At 42.5% G+C, this 19052-nt stretch overlaps 2 protein-coding genes and 1 long non-coding RNA gene across 9 annotated transcripts in view; 1 reads left to right on the top strand and 2 right to left on the bottom strand.

The window, feature by feature from the left end:
- Positions 1–1797, bottom strand: part of LOC118393230 (MLX-interacting protein-like) — a 44929-nt gene extending 43132 nt beyond the window's left edge. For 4 of the 5 annotated variants that reach the window (XM_035785709.2, XM_035785707.2, XM_035785708.2 and 1 more), the window contains exon 1: positions 131–1797. In XM_035785709.2, coding sequence (XP_035641602.1) covers positions 131–444 — 314 coding nt within the window. In that variant the 5' untranslated portion in view covers positions 445–1797. The remainder of the gene's footprint in view (positions 1–130) is intronic. The other variant, XM_035785706.2, reaches the window with a different exon arrangement.
- Positions 86–3293, top strand: LOC118393231 (uncharacterized). Its single transcript, XR_004827525.2, has 3 exons — positions 86–226; positions 1806–1853; positions 2701–3293. It is a non-coding gene; the product is annotated as an uncharacterized LOC118393231 (long non-coding RNA).
- Positions 3294–7363: 4070 nt separating this feature from the next.
- On the bottom strand, positions 7364–18388 carry LOC118393228 (B-cell CLL/lymphoma 7 protein family member A-like). Of its 3 annotated transcripts, none has more exons than XM_035785705.2 (6): positions 18190–18388; positions 17241–17322; positions 16880–16976; positions 16597–16776; positions 10618–10721; positions 7364–8359 (listed from the first exon to the last, which is right to left on the bottom strand). In XM_035785705.2, the coding sequence occupies exons 1-6, from the start codon at positions 18279–18281 to the stop codon at positions 8285–8287; spliced, it is 630 nt and encodes a 209-aa protein (XP_035641598.1). In that variant the 5' UTR covers positions 18282–18388; the 3' UTR covers positions 7364–8284. The 3 variants fall into 3 exon arrangements, with proteins under 3 accessions (XP_035641598.1, XP_035641597.1, XP_052317464.1); XM_035785704.2 differs by lacking the exon at positions 18190–18388 and adding an exon at positions 17972–18129; XM_052461504.1 differs by lacking the exon at positions 18190–18388 and adding an exon at positions 18003–18125.
- Positions 18389–19052: the final 664 nt, after the last annotated feature.

The following is a 19052-nucleotide window of genomic DNA, read 5'->3' as shown; positions in this document are numbered from 1 at the left end:
TTTTAACACAGTCCAATATGTAGCCAATTAAATTAATGCCACCGCAGTAAAGCAATGCTTGGAAGCTAGGTAACTATCTAGTTAGCACACGTTAAATTGATTGACGACGAGAACCAACCAATACACAAACCTGTATGCAAGGGTCATGCATTCGAAAAGTTTTGTCAACGACGCGTCAATGGAGAGATGTGATGTACACTTCTTCCCGAAGTGATACGTCCGACAGGTTTGTTTGTTGACTGTGTCGAAATCGTAACCTTTTCTTGGTGGGTGTTCAATGTGCGGTGAGGACACCATGAAGTGACCACTGTGGATTATCTGCGACTCGCGTCCATCCGACTTCTTGAAACCAATGTGAGACTCCTCGGTGTCCGAGTCATCGTCCTGCTCCTGCTTGATACTCACTGTGGGGCTTCGGTATTGTATTTCCCTGGTGGTAGCCATGTCTTAGTTATTTAGCTGGCTAACGTTAGTTCTTCTGGAATTCTTTGCTAACGTTAGCTGTTCTCATAGCTAGTAGTTGCGAGTTAAAATAAAGTTATTCATACATGTTACTTTGCTCTTTCGAATACATTTTCCAGTTTTGCTCCACCCTTTGAGAAACGTTGCATTGTTGGCAGCCACTGCCAGTCTTTTCAGTATCCTATTTTGCTAGCTATATATAGCTTGCTTACAGCTAACAAAAGTGTTGTTGGTATCTAAGTATTTCCAGTGAAGCTAAAGGGACTAACTGTTGCGCCGTCATGTCTGCCAACGTGATTGGCTGGAGTATCACAGAAACACCCTCCACTCGAGCTGCAGGCTCAAAATAACTTCCGACGTAGAGAGTAGTCGTCTTCGTGTGGTAGACGCTTTGTTCCATATTGCAGCGTTTCCCAGTTGGGAAAGTGCATTGTATATTTGTTTACGAAAAAGGGTAAAGGAAATTGAAGCGCCATAATCCTATACATACCACTATGCCCAACACACATTCCCACTACTTTGGCCAAACAGATCCCACACCAGGCCTGGGAGGCTAGACCGCCTTCTCTCAAAGCCCCCTGCAGTTCTTCAGCACAAATCTCATACCCTAGAACATCTCTGCTGCTGTTGCTACTACCAATTCAATCTTCTGAGATTTCCTTCCCCTCATTGTGGTACAATTAATGACCATAACAGCAACAAGCTAACTACTACCCACAGGGCTCAAATCAACAAGGCCTATTAATCACAGGGCTCAAATCTCTCACTAGCACAAGACATTTCTGATCCCCAGCAACATGGTCACCCCCACAATTGAAACACACAGTTTTTCCCTTTAAACTACACTTGTCCCATGCCCTCCTGCACACTTATCACACTTTAATCTCCCTTCTGCATACTGCTGTAACATGACCATACATTTGGCACCTGAAACACCTTAGTGGGTTCGGAACAAAAGCTCTCACAGGATAATTTATACCCTAGCATGACTTTATCCGGCAACACTCTGCATCAAAACTCTAAAGGACAGACCGGGTCTCCTCAGTCTCACGCTCTCCACCGGGTCTGCATTGCATCACGCATTGACTTCACCAGGCCCAGGCTTTAGCCCCGACTGATTTAGTCTCTGTTCCGAGTCTTTGTCCTGCTGGGATAGTGGAAAATAAGCTATTCTACACTGCAAAGAATACTACAAACATGAGCCCTGGCCTGCCCTGTCTTTTTAGTGCTGCCTAAAACCAGCATTTCAGTGTATGGTGTCACTTTAGGAGGCGGAAACAAGGTGGTTTTCTGAAGTCATTTTTGATTCGTCCCCCCCAAAAAATATATTTTGCTGTGCACAGGCTCATTCTCTGTGGGAGAGAGCGCAAAGATGAGAAGGAGAACTGGAGGTAAACTTTGTTTGCTATTACTATAGCACTTATTTTTTTGTCCATAATGATGTTATTCAGAGTTATTGACTTCACAGTAATCCAGATTCGAGTAATTTACATTCAACATGTTGACTCAAAAGCTGCACTGACAGGTAACGTTAAGCTAACGAACTAACATGAGGGAATACCCAGTCGAGCTAACACTGAGACGGTTGTTGTATTTGCAGAAGGAAGTGAATAGATTGTGTGTGTACAATACAATTATTTAGCATCTAGCTACATAGATGGGTTGGCTGACAACGTCACAAAAATGATATGCAATCTTACATGGGGCTTAAATCAGCCTGTTGTGATTCTGGATGGCCAGATTGCTAGCAAGAATGACACTGCCATGTGTGGAAATAATAAGTGTCTTATTTCAGCATATTTCATCCAAGTTATTGATACCAAGTCTTGTTTTGACGTCAATGCAAATATGGCTAAAATTCACTAGCTAGCTAACCAACAACTGTAATGATTTATTTGAAACAACAAGTGGTCATTGTGCAAATGTATTTGTTTTCAATAAAAAATAGGAAACTAAATATAGCTTACATGTTAACAATCTAAGCCAACCTAATTTGTTTTGCCACATGGTTGCACGCATTTAGATTTTGTTGCTAAAGCGACAGAGAGAGAACACAGGTATTGTGGTTAGTGAAGGGTAAGACAGTTGAATGTTAATCAGGTTTAAGATTGAGTGAAAAAATGTATGTAAACATTATCTGCCTGTTCATGTTGAGTGCATATTGCTTGTGTGTTTGTCTGTTCAGGATAGTCCATATTGCTACTGCACTGATACTATGCCTTCTCTGTAATAATATAGGAAATCCAAGACAGCAGAACGTCAGACAGCAAGGAAGAGAGGGGAGAAGACAGGAGAACATCTCGAGAGGGCAGGCCCACACAAGACAAACATGGCATATTAATCTCAAGGCAGAGGAACTAGTCTTTGCTAAACATAAATATGCCACTTCTGACATGTCCTGTGTGTATAAATTGTTAGACACTGATATTTTCCCATCACTGAAGGCAATCATACAGACTGTGCTGACCATCCGTTAGCAGCTGTGGGAGATCTTTCAGTGCATTAAGACATCTACATACCTGGCTTAGGAGACCAAGATAGAATGCCCCATGACAATTTAATAAGGATATTCATACTGTAATACTAACACACTGGGAAAGAGTGACGTCATAGTCAGGTTTGCACCTAGTTTAATTTCTCATTTTTATGGATGGACTAATCCTAGTACTGTGTAATATAACTAGCAACCATTGTGAATATTTTGTTGGAGAATGGATTGTATGCTGGTACATGTGTGTAAAATTGTGAGGTGTTGTTACTACAGGGGTGTTGGAGGGGGTGTATTTGTTTTTGTGTAATTACTTGGGTAGAAATATTGTCAAGTAGTTAATTGACCTTGGACCTTTCAACATCCACGCGATTAGGAATATACCATCTTCATAGTCATGTTATGCTTGGTTCAATAGCTATTGATGAGGAAACCGAATACTCAATATAAAACAAATTTTACCTCTGTAAGCAGGACACCACTTTCAGCCCCAGAGACTCAAAACCACAAACAGATCGACCAAAGGTATGGATCCACTTTCTCCAAGAATCATACTCCCATTGGGCCAGTCTTCCTGATCATTGGAGTGAGGCTCAGAAGCCTTCACACCACCTGACGACCCAGGTTTTTTCTCACTTTCGTCAGGATCAATTTCAAGTTCACTGTCCGTAGACAGCTCAGGGTCTTCAGGCACGTAACATGCATTTTGTCTCTCCCGTTTCCTACCCTATTGAAGTTGAACATTTAAATGAGTTTGGTAAGGGTTAATGGCAGGGGGCTTGCCTGTTTTGCATGTTATTTTGGCATTAATACATGTCACATCAGTTTGCAAACAATGTAAAAAAAAATATATACATCGAGGTAATAAAACTGCATACAAACATGGTGTCTTTTTAGTTTTTTTGAGCAAGGCAGCTCCAAAATGCAGGTATTTCAGCCTTGCTCAGTGCTTCTGTGGTGGTGGGACAAGCCAGCAGAAGAGCGTTGTGCAGTGATTGGCCCAGTGTTCTGTCACTCATGGGGACACTACATCGCCACCAAGTCTAAGGGCAGAGCTCGAAAATTCAAGCCCCCTTGGGTGCTGCCGTAGAGTTATTAGAAGTGCCCATCCAAGAACGCTCAAGGTCCTTGGCCACAGAATGACATAAAATCGTGTTATATCTACAGTAGCTTTGATTGGACTTTCAAAATCTTAGCTAGCAGTCATCACCATGAATCAAGTCGACAATCTACTGGCAAATCCTTTTTAATCCTTGTAATATGAAGAGAAATGATAGATAAAACTTATTGGTGCTCATCGGCCATTGGACATAAATATTACACAAGTTGGAAATCGCATTCAACAGAGTAGTTTGGAAGGAATCAGTGGCTAACTGCAAGCATTGCAAAGCAATCATTAGCCTCCTATTCAGTGAAGTGGCTGTGTGTTCACAAGTCTAAGATGAAGGGCCTATTTTCCTTGTTTAAAATAACATTCAACATTGGCCATGCTGTCAATTGAAGCATGATTTGTGCCGCACACAAAACAACTTAATTTGGAACTGCAAAATCTGACTTTAGTGAGTTTAAGACAATTGGGAACTCTGGAAAAATTAACTAAGACTGGGAAAATACATTTTGAACTTTCATCCAACTCCGAATTGTAAATCTGGAACTCGGCCTCTTTTTAGAGATCCTGGTTTGAGTCCAGGCTCTGTCGCAGCCGTCCGCGACCCGAGACCCATAGCACGGCGCATAATCGGCCCAGAATCGTCAGGATTAGGAAAGGGTTTGGCCTGCCGGGATGTCCTTGTCCCATTGCACTGTAGCCTTACTTGTGGCGGGCCACGCTGACACTGTCGCCAGGTGCACAGTGTTTCCTCCGACACATTGGTGCGGCTGGCTTCCGGGTTAAGTGGGCATTGTGTCAAGAAGCAGTGCGACTTGGTTGGGTCGTGTTTCGGAGGACACATGGCTCTCGACCTTGGCCTCTCCCGAGTCCGTACAGGAGTTGCAACGATGAGACAAGACTAACTTCCAATTGGGGAGACAAAGGGGTAAAAGTAAAAAATAAATAAAGTTATACTAACTGTATGTTGTGTAGTAAGCTGTTAGTAGCCCATGTGCTTCACCCTAATAATTTGGCCTATTTCCACCTCTTAATTTCAAATACTGTTTCGACATGGTGGTGCACATGTAGCCTATAACCTGTTTTTGAGAAATGTAATTATTAAATTGTAAGAGCTTTCATTGTCTGCTTATAAGACCCCTTTATTTATCATATGGTTCTGACTTGGTGTACAGGGATAACACCGTAAGAACCGCCCATGTCCTGAATTCTGTCGCTTTACATTTGAAAAGTGCTGAACAAAGTTATATTGACTATATCCGTCCTAGCTCGCTCATTAATGTCTTAATCGAAATTACAGATTGCCTCATCTGCTTTTCGTCCCATTATGCCACCATTTGTACATCTCAATTGTCAGTCAAAACCACATTTGTTTAAGCAAGTCAGCCATATCAGCCATGTTTTTTTAAAGTCAGTAAATGAGGCTGAATGAACTGTTTTGCTGCCAGACAAGGCTCGGAATTATAGCCAGGTGTAGCAGTGTAAGGTGTTGGGACAACTTGTGGGCACTGTTTGTCACTGTTATAGTGAAATGAATGTATTGTTTAGTGTTGTGTGTTGACTTTACTGGCATGCATCCAACATTTTTTACATGCTAAAATCACCACTGATATCCTCAAAGATGGAAGGCAGGTGGAAGGCAAGATCAGGTGGGACCATTCTAGCCAATGAGAGGGCAAATAAGTGTGAGAACAGGCTATAGAGCTAAGATCTTTGTGTCTGTGCCATTACAGCGTCTGAGACAACCTCAATGGTGCTGCCTATGCTGTCTCCATTTTAAAGTAGTACATTCTTCGTCATTGGCTGACTACTCCCAACTCAGGAATTCCCACCCAGTTGACTACTTCAATCAAAATGCATTTGTCACATGCTTCGCAAACAGGGTAGACAAACAGTGAACTGCTTACTTACTTACTGCTTCACAACAATTCAAAAATAATAAAGATGATAACACAAGGAATAAATACACAATGAATAACGAAAACTTGGCTATATACACAGGGTACCAGTACCGAGTCGATGTGCAGGTGTAAAGGGTAATTGAGGTAGATACAAGATGCCCTCAATGGTGCAGCTGTAGAACTTTGAGGATCTGAGGGCCCATGATAAATCTTTTCAGCCTCCTGAGGGGGAAGAAGCATCGTCATGCCTTCTTCGCGACTTTGTTGGTGTGTGTGGACCATGTTAAATTCCTTAGTGATGTGGACACAGAGGAACTTGATCTCAACCCGCGCCACTATTGCCTCATCGATGTGAATAGGGGCGTGCGTTGCCCTCTGTTTCCTGTAGTCAACGATAAGCACCTTTGTCTTGCGGACGTTGAGGGAAAGGTTGTTGTCCTGGCACCACACTGGCAGGTCACGGACCTCGTCCTTATAGGCTGTCTCACAGTCGTCGGCGATCAGGCTTACCACCGTCTTGTCGTCAGCAAACTAAATTATAGTGTTGAAGATAGGTGCGGCTACGCAATCATGGATGAACAGGGAGCACAGGAGGGGCCTAAGCACGCACCCCTGAGGGGCCCCCGTGTTGAGGGCCATTGTGGTCGATGATGTTGCCTACCCTCACCACCTTTCGGACAGCCCATCAGTAGCTCCAGGATCCAGTTGCAGAAGCATGTGTTCAGTCCCAGGGTTGAGCTTTGTGATGAGCTTGGAGGGCAGTATGGTGTTAAGTACACATCCTGGTAATCCATCTGGCCATCTGGTTAATGTTAACCTGTTTAAAGGTCTTATATCGGCTAAAGAGAGCGAGATTACATAGTCACCCGGAACAGAGTCACTGGTCACATACACATATTTAAACAGATGTTATTGCTGGTGTAGCAAAATGCTTGTAAAAAAAAAAGACTGCAAAGTTGCTTAGGAGCTCGAAGCAGAGCTGCCATGTCTGTTGGCGCCATCATGCATGGTTCAGTGTTGCTTGCCTCGAAGCAAGCATAGAAGGCATTTAGCTCATCTGGTAGGCTCACGTTACTGAGCAGCTCAAGCCTGGGTTTCCCTTTGTAATCCGTGACAGTTTGCAAGCCCTCAATGGCAATGTCCTCCACCTCTATGACAGGCACAACTCCCTTAAAGTATTTTTTCCCTAAAGTTTCCAAAATGCCATGTGCATCTACTTATCAGTGCATTCATAACCTAACCATTACAAAAAAATATATATTTTATCAAATAAGCAAATTCCAGACTAAAACCTTGCTTCGCCTCTTCCTCTCTGACTCAATTCTTTTTGATATCCATATTACAGGTTTCTAAACTAGAGCTATCTGCATTGTAGCTTTATATCGGTAGCAGCTGCATAACAAGTTGTTGTTTTTGTAGAATTGTTTTATTTTAAAACCTTTTACATGACGAAATCAATTAATATTTGTGGAATAAATTATGCTAGTTAAACCCCACTCAAAAATGTATTCCAACACTAATAAAATAATAATACAAATAAGGGTCCCAAAAGAAGACATTCAACATTTGACTTTCTGTAGGACTAATTGAATAAGGCATTTTTAGTCGGGCAAAGGCTGACGAGGAAACAACTATTTAGGCCACTTACACTTCGCAAGTAGAGGTTATACTTATTGTTTAATCTATACATAGTGTTGCCAGCACTGCTGGACTTCAGTGAGGTATTCAAAGAGCTATAACCAAGCAGCCTACATTTGCACTGAAAAATGCTTTGAAAAGGTTAACAAAAACTGGGCAATGGGCACTTGATATACCAGAGTGAAGTATACACACACTATAGAAACAAATCTACACACATTATTCTGGCAATTCAAGGCACACAAACCTGGAAGTAGGCCTATGCTACAAGCTACAGCTTTCACACGAGGAGAAAGGGAAACCAATATGCAACCAAGTGCCACTAATTAATACAAAAATGTAGGTGTTGTCTTATAGTTAAATTAACTAATGTCTAACTGTCAAAGTAATAAAAAGGTTCCAACAGCAGCAGAACCAACAGATCATAAAAGGATTCAAACAGTGTGTTGACCCTCCTGAGCAAAACAACAAAAGTGACTAAATCAAAATACTGTATGTACATACACTTTGGCGAAGAACCAAAACAATAGCAGGTGTTAGTGGCAAAATGAGAGGGGAGTGGGGGTGCTGGACTCCTCTGGGACCATTGCAGAAGAAGAAAGAGATGAAGACAGGGGAGAGGTTAGGACACCTGAAGTGATTAGGAAATAGCGACAGGTTGAGGAATTGCTGATGGGAGAAGATAAGTTAGATTTCCTCAAAATCAGCTGAGGGAGTTTCCAACTTGCCCTTCTTATTGGGAGGAGTGCCATCTTCAGATTCCTGCAAAAATAAAACAAATAATTTCAGAAAAAGTAAGCTTTTCATATTAAAATACTTGCTGTCAAACGAGTTTCATTATACTGCATCAATAAAATGTAGAATTGACAAGCATACAGTACCAGTCTAAAGTTATTTGTACTATTTTCTACATTGTAGAATAATAGTGAAGACATCAACACTATGAAATAACACATATGGAATTATTTAGTCCACAAGAAAATGTGCTAAACAAATCAGAATATATTTCAATTAATAGGTGCCTTTGTGGAATTTCATTCCTTAATGCGTTTGAGCCAATCAGTTGTTGTGACAAGGTAGGGGTGGTACACAGAAGATAGCCTTATTTGGCAAAAGACCAAGTCCATATTGTGGCAACAGCTCAAATAAGCAAAGAGAAACAACAGTCTATCATTACTTTAAGACATGAAGGTCAGTCAATCTGGAAAATGTAAAGAACTTTGAAAGTTTGTTCAAGTGCAGTCGCAAAAACCATCAAGCGCAATGATGAAACTGGCTCTCATGAGGACGGCCACAGGAAAGGAAGACAAGAGTTACCTCTGCTGCAGAGGAGAACTTCATTAGTTACCAGCCTCTGAAATTGCAGCCCAAATAAATTCTTCACAGAGTTCAAGTAACAGACATCTCAACATCAACTGTTCAGAGGAGACTGTGTGAATCAAGCCTTCATGGTCAAAATGCTGCAAAGAGACCACTACCAAAGGTCACCAATAAGAAGAAGAGACTTTCTTGGGCCAAGAAACACGAGCAATGGACATTAGACCGGTGGAAATCTGTCCTTTGGTCTGATGAGTCCAAATTTTAGATTTTTGGTTCCAACTGCCGTGTCTTTGTGAGACGCAGAGTAGGTGAACTGATGGTCTCCGCATGTGTGGTTCCCACCGTGAAGCATGGAGGTGGCAGTGTAATGGTGCTTTGCTGGTGACACTGTCTGTGATTTATTTAGAATTCAAGGCACACTTCATTTACAAAACAGCTTCCTATACTCTACTCAGCAAACTGGATGCAGTCTATCACAGTGCCATCCGTTTTGTCACCAAAGCCCCTTATACCACCCACCACTGCGACCTGTATGCTCTAGTCGGCTGGCCCCCGCTACATATTCGTCACCAGACCCACTGGCTCCAGGTCATCTATAAGTCTATGCTAGGTAAAGCTCCGCCTTATCTCAGCTCACTGGTCATGATAACAACACCCACCCGAAGCACGCACTCCAGCAGGTACATCTCACTGGTCATCCCGAAAGCCAACACCTCCTTTGGCCGCCTTTCCTTCCATTTCTATGACTGGAATGAATTGCAAAAATTGCTGAAGCTGAAGACTTATATTTCCCTCACTAACTTCAAACATCAGCTATCTGAACAACTTACCGATTGCTGCAGCTGTACATAGCTCATCTGTAAATTGCCCACCCAATCTACCCACCTCATCCCCATATTGTTTTTTATTTACTTTCCTGCTCTTTTGCATACCAGTTATTCTACTTGCACATCATCATCTGCTATTTATCACTCCAGTGTTAATTTGCTAAACTGTAATTACTTCTCTACTATGGCCTATTTATTGCCTTACCCCCTCATGCCATTTGCACACACTGTATATAGACTTTACCCCCCTATTGTGTTATTGACTGTACGCTTGTTTATTCCATGTGTAACTCTGATGTGTTGCACTGCTTTGCTTTATCTTGGCCAGGTTGCAGTTGAAAATGAGAACTTGTTCTGGCTTTCTTCTGAAGCTAAGCAGGGTTGGTCCTAGTCAGTCCCTGGATGGGAGACCAGATGCTGCTGGAAGTGGTGTTGGAGGGCCAGTAGTAGGCACTCTTTCCTCTGGTCTAAAAAAATATCCCAATACCCCAGGGCATTGACTGGTCTGTGTAGGGTGCAGTCTTTTGGATGGGACTTTAAACGGGTGTCCTGACTCTGAGGTCATTAAAGATCCCATGGCACTTATAGTATGAGTAGGGGTGTTAAACCCAGTGTCCTGGCCCTCAAACCATCATGGTCACATAATAATCCCTAGTTTACAATTGGCTCATCCCTCTCCTCTATTACCATTCCCCAGGTCGTTGCTGTAAATGAGAATGTGTTCTCATTCAACTTGCCTGGTAAAATAACGTAAAATAACATAAATGTACTATTATTTTACAATGTAGAAAAACCCTTGAATGAGTATCCAAACTTTTTACTGGTACTGTATACAAAGACATTCTAGTCTTGGATGGTTGTGGAAGGGAGGACCTGAGAATCTTGAGGAGTGTCTGAAGATGGTTCATTCCCTCCTGTGGACCTTCCATCCCTCTTGGGTGTGCTTGTGTTGGAATACTCTGAGGAGTGAACATTTCCTGCAATAACAGAAAGTCTGTTTCAGGCATAACCATGGTAGACAAGATGATTTAAGGAAATCGAATAAGAAGGACAATGCACTACTTCTGTAACAGTTCTGATTAAAAGTGAATTATTAAAATAGGCAAGTACATTTTCTGTTACATGCCGACTACACGCGTGCACCAGTCATTGCTGTTTTGTCCATCCACACCAGATGCAATCATGACACGGAGGTTAAAATATCAAAACCAACTGAACCAACGACAGTGCCTTTGGAAAGTATTCAGACCCCGTGACTTTTTCAACGTTACAGCCTATTCTAAAATTGATTAAATTGTCCCCCCCCCCCTCAATCTACACACAATACTCCATAATGACAAAGAAAAAATTGGGTTTTAGACATTTTTGCAAATTACAAATTATTTTTAGAAGTATCACATTTATATAAGTATTCAGACCATTTACTCAGTACTTTGTTGAAGCACCTTTAGCAGCGATTACAGCATTGAGACGCTATAAGCGTGGCACATCTGTATTTGGGGCGTTTCTCCCATTCTTCTCTGCAGATCCTCTCAATCTCTGTCAGGTTAGAAGGGGAGCGTTGCTACACAGCAGGTCTCTCCAGAGATGTTTGATCGGGTTCAAATGGTTGTCCTTCTGGAAGTTTCTCCCATCTCCACAGAGGCAGGGTAGCCTAGTGGTTAGAGAGTTGGACTCGTAACCGGAAGGTTGCAAGTTCAAAACCCCCCGAGCTGACAAGGTAAAATAACGTAAAATAACATAACACAAACTCAGTAACGTAATCTGATCAAATTCAGCTCCTTTTAGATTACTTACCCCTGAAGAGGCATTAGATGAAGTCAAAAATGTATGTTACCAATTTAACGACTATTATCTATTGTAGGATAAATCAATGTTAAAGTTTACATAGCTGGCCGTACATGGATGTTAAATTTTACTTTGTGTGTTGGTTATGGGGCGGCAGCGTAGCCTAGTGGTTAGAGCATTGGACTAGTAACCGGAAGGTTGCGAGTTCAAACCCCCGAGCTGACAAGGTACAAATCTGTCATTCCACCCCTGAACAGGCAGTTAACCCACTGTTCCCAGGCTGTCATTGAAAATAAGAATGTGTTCTTAACTGACTTGCCTAGTCAAAGAAAAAAAGAGACTCTGGAGCTCTGTCAGAGTGACCATTGGGTTCTTGGTCACCTCCCTGATCAAGGCCCTTCTCCCCAGATTGCTCAGTTTGGCCAGGAAGCCAGTTCTAGGAAGAGCCTGGGTGGTTCCAAACTTATCCATTTAAGAATGATGAAGTGTTCTTGGAGACCTTCAATGCTGCATACATTTTTTGGTAACCTTCCCCAGATCTGTGCCTTGACACAATCCTGTCTCTGAGCTCTGCGGACAATTCCTTTGAACCGCATGGCTTGATTTTTAAAAATCTTACATGCACTTTCAACTGTGGTAGCTCATAGACAGGCCTTTCCAAATCATCAAATCCAATTTTATTTGTCACATACACATGGTTAGCAGATGTTAATGCGAGTGTAGCGAAATGCTTGTGCCTCTAGTTCCGACAATGCAGTAATAACTTACAAGTAATCAAACTAACAATTCCAAAACTACTGTCTTATACACAGTGTAAGGAGATAAAGAATATGTACATAAAGATATATGAATGAGTGATGGTACAGAGCAGCATAGGCAAGATACAGTAGATGGTATCGAGTACAGTATATACATATGAGATGAGTATGTAAACAAAGTGGCATAGTTAAAGTGGCTAGTGATACATGTATTACATAAGGATGCAGTCGATATAGAGTACAGTATATACGTATGCATACGAGATGAATAATGTAGGGTATGTAACATTATATTAGGTAGCATAAGTTTAAAGTGGCTAGTGATATATTTTACATCATTTCTCATCAATTCCCATTATTAAAGTGGCTGGAGTTGAGTCAGTGTCAGTGTGTTGGCAGCAGCCACTCAATGTTAGTGGTGGCTGTTTAACAGTCTGATGGCCTTGAGATAGAAGCTGTTTTTCAGTCTCTCTGTCCCAGATTTGATGCACCTGTACTGACCTCGCCTTCTGGATGATAGCGGGGTGAACAGGCAGTGGCTCGGGTGGTTGTTGTCCTTGATGATCTTTATGGCCTTCCTGTAACATCGGGTGGTGTAGGTGTCCTGGAGGGCAGGTAGTTTGCCCCCGGTGATGCGTTGTGCAGACCTCACCACCCTCTGGAGAGCCTTACGGATGTGGGCGGAGCAGTTGCCGTACCAGGCGGTGATACAGCCCGCCAGGATGCTCTCGATTGTGCATCTGTAGAAGTTTGTGAGTGCTTTTGGTGACAAGCCGAATTTCTTCAGGCTCTTGAGGTTGAAGAGGCGCTGCTGCGCCTTCTTCACGATGCTGTCTGTGTGAGTGGACCAATTCAGTTTGTCTGTGATGTGTACGCCGATGAACTTACTACCCTCTCCACTACTGTTCCATCGATGTGGATAGGGGGGTGTTCCCTCTGCTGTTTCCTGAAGTCCACAATCAGTTAGTTTTGTTGACGTTGAGTGTGAGGTTATTTTCCTGACACCACACTCCGAGGGCCCTCACCTCCTCCCTGTAGGCCGTCTCGTCGTTGTTGGTAATCAAGCCTACCACTGTTGTGTCGTCCGCAAACTTGATGATTGAGTTGGAGGCGTGCGTGGCCACGCAGTCGTGGGTGAACAGGGAGTACAGGAGAGGGCTCAGAACGCACCCTTGTGGGGCCCCAGTGTGGAGGATCAGCGGGGTGGAGATGTTGCCTACCCTCACCACCTGGGGGCGGCCCGTCAGGAAGTCCAGTACCCAGTTGCACAGGGCGGGGTCGAGACCCAGGGTCTCGAGCTTGATGACGAGCTTGGAGGGTACTATGGTGTTGAATGCCGAGCTGTAGTCGATGAACAGCATTCTCACATAGGTATTCCTCTTGTCCAGATGGGTTAGGGCAGTGTGCAGTGTGGTTGAGATTGCAACGTCTGTGGACCTATTTGGGCGGTAAGCAAATTGGAGTGGGTCTCGGGTGTCAGGTAGGGTGGAGGTGATATGGTCCTTGACTAGTCTCTCAAAGCACTTCATGATGACGGAAGTGAGTGCTATGGGGCGGTAGTCGTTTAGCTCAGTTACCTTAGCTTTCTTGGGAACAGGAACAATGGTGGTAGACTGGTATAGGGATTGATTGAATATGTCCGTAAACACACCGGCCAGCTGGTCTGCGCATGCTCTGAGGGCGCGGCTGGGGATGCCGTCTGGGCCAGTCCACGTGATGGAAGCAGTCTTGGAGTGTGGAATCAGCTTGGTCGGACCAGCGTTGGACAAACCTCAGCGTGGGAGCTACTTGTTTTAGTTTCTGTCTGTAGGCAGGGAAGACCGCCTCGTTTCCCTCCTTTACGGAGTCGTTTTTTTATGGATCGCCGACTGGGATCCATTCCGTTGTCCTGGTTGAAAGGCAGAACACAGGATCCGCGTCGCGAAAATCATATTCTTGGTCGTACTGATGGTGTGTTGACGCTGATCTTATATTCAGTAGTTCTTCTCGACTGTATGTAATGAAACCTAAGATGACCTGGGGTACTAATGTAAGAAATAACACGTAAAAAAACTGCATAGTTTCCTAGGAACTGCCCCGCCCTCCTTTCGGCCATCTCTGTCGGCGCCGGAAGTAGGATGTCTAATCAATTCAATTGATGACCAATGGAAACAGGATGCACCTAAGCTCAATTTCGAGTCTCATAGCAAAGGGTCTGAATACTTATGTATATAAGGTGTTTCGGTTTAAGTTGATATGTTTGCAAAAGTTTTATATTTTTTCTCTCTCGCTTTGTCATTATGGGGTATTGTGTGTAAATGGCTGAGGATTTGTTTTTATTTAATCGATTTTAGAATAAGGCTGTAACATAAAACATAGAAAAGGTCAAGGCATCTGAATACTTTCTGAAAGCACGAAATTCATTTTGGGGTAGGTCGAACACACAAAACAATCATGAACATTTAGCTAGATAGATGTTGCTAGCCAGTTTGTCCTGGGAGATTACATTGGATTGTTATTTTACCTGACATAATTATGGTTCTCTTTTCAGCTCACTCTTTGTAGAATTTCTACCCATAGTCATGTTTCTCTACTCTGACTATTAATCCACAGAAAGTGAAACCTAGTTTGTTTTCTTTAATGAATCTCTCCTCTCGTCTTTCAAGCATCCACATGGGTTTGAATCTTCCTGATATCCAATGAGGGGACTTGCAGCGTGTGGAATGTCTCAAATAGAACTAAATTATATTTTAGCGTTTGGCTTCGCAGACACGTTCGCACGAGCGGTGTGGGTTAAATTATTGAATAACATGTGTAAATGTATTTTGCAACACTCACGCAACTTGGCCGTTGAGGGTTGCATGTTATTCTTCTCATTACTATCCACAATACTTTCAACTTCACAGACGTGACATGAGTGACCTTGCTCGGGGTGTATTATCACAGATCTTGGTAGACGAGGTCTGATTGCAGCATGACCTAGCAAGATTTATTTACCTGTGTTTTTTCCTAAATAATATCACCAAATCTGAGTGATAACAAATACCTTATTGTAACTGACTTAAAACTCTACATGACAGAACCATCTTGTGGCAAAAAAAAAGCAAAGTTGTGTGTATGTACAGAACTGGCTACTTCGCGTGATATATTGTTGTCTCTACCTTCTTGCCCTTTGTGGTGTTGTCTTTGCCCAATAATGTTTGTACCATGTTGTGTTGCTACCATGCTGTGTTGTCATGTGTTGCTGCCTTGCCATGTTGTCTCTTGTCGTGATGTGTGTTTTCTCCTTTATATGTCATTTATTTCAATCCCAGCCCCAGTCCCCACAGGTCTTTTGCCTTTTGGTAGGCCGCCACGGTAAGAATTTGTTCTTTAACTGATTTGCCTAGTTAAATAAATAAATAAAAGAACAAGGGGTTGGTATTGAATTATACAAAATACTACTCACGGGTGTTTAGCTTGCTACTTGGTGAAAACTACATCAATGACAAGTTAGCACACTGTAGTTTGAGGAGTTTTGCACTCCGTCCTGAAACGGCATTGGCATGGCAAACCGATTTACCAGCTCATTACACCAAAAACTACAGTAGGCCTTAGTGAAATCCTCTGTTCAACCCCACAAGAGGAAACAATCTGTTTGCCTGTCTAGTACATAACAGCTAAACTTTTATCAAAATATATGAGAAACTCGTTGCCCAGAGTACATGCTCAGACTTGTGAATTAATCTCTCTCGGTAGATGCCCATTTTTACAATACTGTTATGAGGCATGTTTAGCATTTCATGATAGCTTCCATACCCCCATCGTTGATTATGGTTTGTCAATATGTATCGCTAGCCTGAAAATCTTTAACAAAAACTTGCTAAATTGTTTCAAGCCATTCTCTGTATGCTGATGGGTTAATTCATAGAACTGTTCCCAATGCTGCCATTGACATTGGTGAAGATTAAATAACATTTGTTTTCACGCATGACTAAGTCACTTTGGGGGGGGGGGGTGCTAAATGGCATATTATTTTGTTCACCAAATGTTCCTTATGAATGCCATCTCTACAAGCCATAATATGTACACTTTTGACCTTGACAGCTGTGCAACTGCCATTTATGTTACTATTCTGGGATTATGTGGGCTGTATAAAAGCATTCTGCCTCAAATTAAGTCTTATTGTTTGACAAGTTGACACTACTCTTAGAAAATACCTCAAGGTAAGACAAGAGCACAGCTCTCTCTGAGGACAATATGCTGTATGCATGGTATAGTTTCATATAGTTTAGTTGAAACTAAGGCAATGCTCTCCCTTTCTGTGCTAGGTAGCATATTGACTGACCACTCTTGCTGTCTGTGCTCTTCAGCTGCTCTTTGCCAGGGGACTGGCTCTGGTCGCTCTTAGCCTCGTTGCTGTCACTCTGGGAAGTTGCCGTGGCCTCTGGGGCAGGGCTGGCACTGTTGCTGTTCTCCTGCTTCATCGGGGAGCAGTCAGCAATGGAGCTCTGGTTACTGTTATCATCTAAGAGATACAGAAAGTGAAATTAAGATGTTTACAACTATTATTGAACATCAGTTTGAAGTATTTTGCTCTTTGTTGGCACAAGGTGTGAATTGGCTCTTACCATGCATGTCCATCATTCCAGGAGAGGAGCTGTTTTCTGGTGTTGTGACCTCCGACCCATACTTGTCATCCTTGCCTTTCTTCTTATTTTTGCTCTTCTGCAAGATTGCACATAAAATGCTGTAGTTGTTCTATTTATTATGTATAACATATTACATTATGTATTTTATCTCAATATAATCACTTTGTATAGGTCATATCAGAAGGAATTTGAAAGGAGATGAAAAAAGGAAGCATAATGGTGATCAACCACCTTACTTCTGTAATTGAACTGTTTCCAGTTTCATTCTACACTCACCATTAAAAATATATATAAATAAATAAATAAAAATTGGTGCCCCCCAAACACCCTGCGGACTTACATCATTTGACTTGGGTTCGGTTACTGGCACCCACTTGTAGATTCGCAAGGATGTGTCACCGACTGTAACCCATTTCTTCTCCCTGCATTAGATACACAAGGAATGAGGAACACTTGTTTGCATTTGTGTATTAATTTCAAAATGTCAACAAAACACCACAATAATATTTTTTGTTTGCTATCACTTTAAATGTCAATTCCCCGTAGAAAATGTCCTTCAATATTTCTGTGGAAAGTTCATTTGAAAGTTCGGAATGTACGTACTTGTAGCCATTTGAGATATATACCAATGAGTGAGCCTACAGGCGAATAGCCTAAACTAAATTATTTAAATTACATGTAGTGGTGATTACATTTAGGCTACGAACACATCCACATTAGTGCAAATCTATAAATTGCAATGTTATTAAACTATAGGACCATCCAAAATAAAATTGTAAAGCAATTCGGTCTTCGCACAGTTCCTCTTCCCACCAGCACCCCACGCGCTCCCTATATTTGTAGGACACAAAAACCTCTCCAAGCGCTAAATTTAAAACCCCGCGAACATAGAAACTATTCTAACTATTGACCGCTGTCGTCGAACGGCGGCTATGATGTTATTATTGATAACATTCGAGCGGTGAAAAACCAGTAGCCGACAAAGCTTCTCAAGCCGGCAGTACATGTACTATGCTAGAACGGCAAAGGCTTCATGTGACTGCAACGAAATGGCTTCTAGGTTCAACCCACAATATTTTCTGAATAGATGTAATATTCCCACATGATACGTATTTAAGCGACCTCCTCCTCTGACCAGGGCACGGGAGCGCAGCGCACATGAGCCGAGATATCATCCGACCGAATTTCATTCAATATATCTTTCGTTTCATAAATTTGTTCTTCTCCCGGTCTCTCCTCCCCCACTAGCAATGCTGCTCTCGGGTCTTAGATAACGCGTTCCCTCTTACCAATTTCGTACTTTATCAACAGCAGCCATAACCCGCTTGATGTCATCTTTCGCCCTACTCCGTGTCTCCGCGCGGACCGACCTGCCCGACATAGCTGCTATAGGTAAAATATTTTCTTAAACTCGCCGGCAGTTTAGACACAATGCAAACACACTGAAACGAGCTGTAGGAGGAAGTAATGCGCCTGCGCCAAGGACAGCATTCAGAACAAGCAAAGCGCGTGCACGCCCAATTTTGTGTTTTGTAGACAGACAGCCTGAACAGAAGTTCCACTACTTAAGACAAAAGTTTTACAGCATTTAAGTCTCCCAGAAAACAAAAGGCCCCCATAGACTATACATTAATTTAAAAAAAGTATAATTACTTGGAACAAATAAATTAAACATTTGCAATAAAATGTGCCATTTAATTTCTCATGTCATAACATATGCTGTATTCAATTGATCTTTATTAGCCAATCATAGCCAATAAAAGGTCACATCAAACTGCACCCATGAGGAAACCTGTATGTGTGTGCTTCATGAACTAGATATTTCCCATGAGTCTTTTACAGCACTCTTGCCACCTCTCTGTCATGATTTACATCTCACTCTTGCCACCTCCTGTCAACAAGACCCAGGCCCTCGCACGGTTCTGCCTGGGATCTTACCTCAGAACCCTGAGGCTGATCCCAGTCAACCTGCGAGCCCCAGTCTATTTTTTGCTCCCCACACACTATGTCCAGCTCCAGAAGTTAAGACATTTTAAACTGGAAAAAGAAGCAGTCACGGTTTTAACTAAACACGGCTATCTTCTCTCTCTTGTGCAGGAGCGGGAACCAATGTGTACAGTGCGCAGGCTTGCTATAGGTGAGCCCACAACGG

The sequence above is a fragment of the Oncorhynchus keta genome, chromosome 14, assembly GCF_023373465.1.
Source record: "Oncorhynchus keta strain PuntledgeMale-10-30-2019 chromosome 14, Oket_V2, whole genome shotgun sequence".
In the NCBI taxonomy this organism is placed as follows: Eukaryota; Metazoa; Chordata; class Actinopteri; order Salmoniformes; family Salmonidae; genus Oncorhynchus; species Oncorhynchus keta.
The sequence above is the reverse complement of the archived record's forward strand: the minus strand, read 5'-3'. Positions and strand labels throughout refer to the sequence as shown.

Excerpts from the sequence above, each read along its gene's own strand:
- LOC118393228 (XM_035785704.2), bottom strand. The coding sequence starts at position 18,090 with ATGAAATTCGGTCGGATGATATCTCGGCTCATGTGCGCTGCGCTCCCG. Across the intron at positions 16,977-17,240 it reads CCGAACCCAAGTCAAATGAT|AAGAGCAAAAATAAGAAGAA; the intron begins GTAAGTCCGCAG and ends GCAATCTTGCAG. Across the intron at positions 16,777-16,879 it reads TGGAATGATGGACATGCATG|ATGATAACAGTAACCAGAGC; the intron begins GTAAGAGCCAAT and ends TGTATCTCTTAG.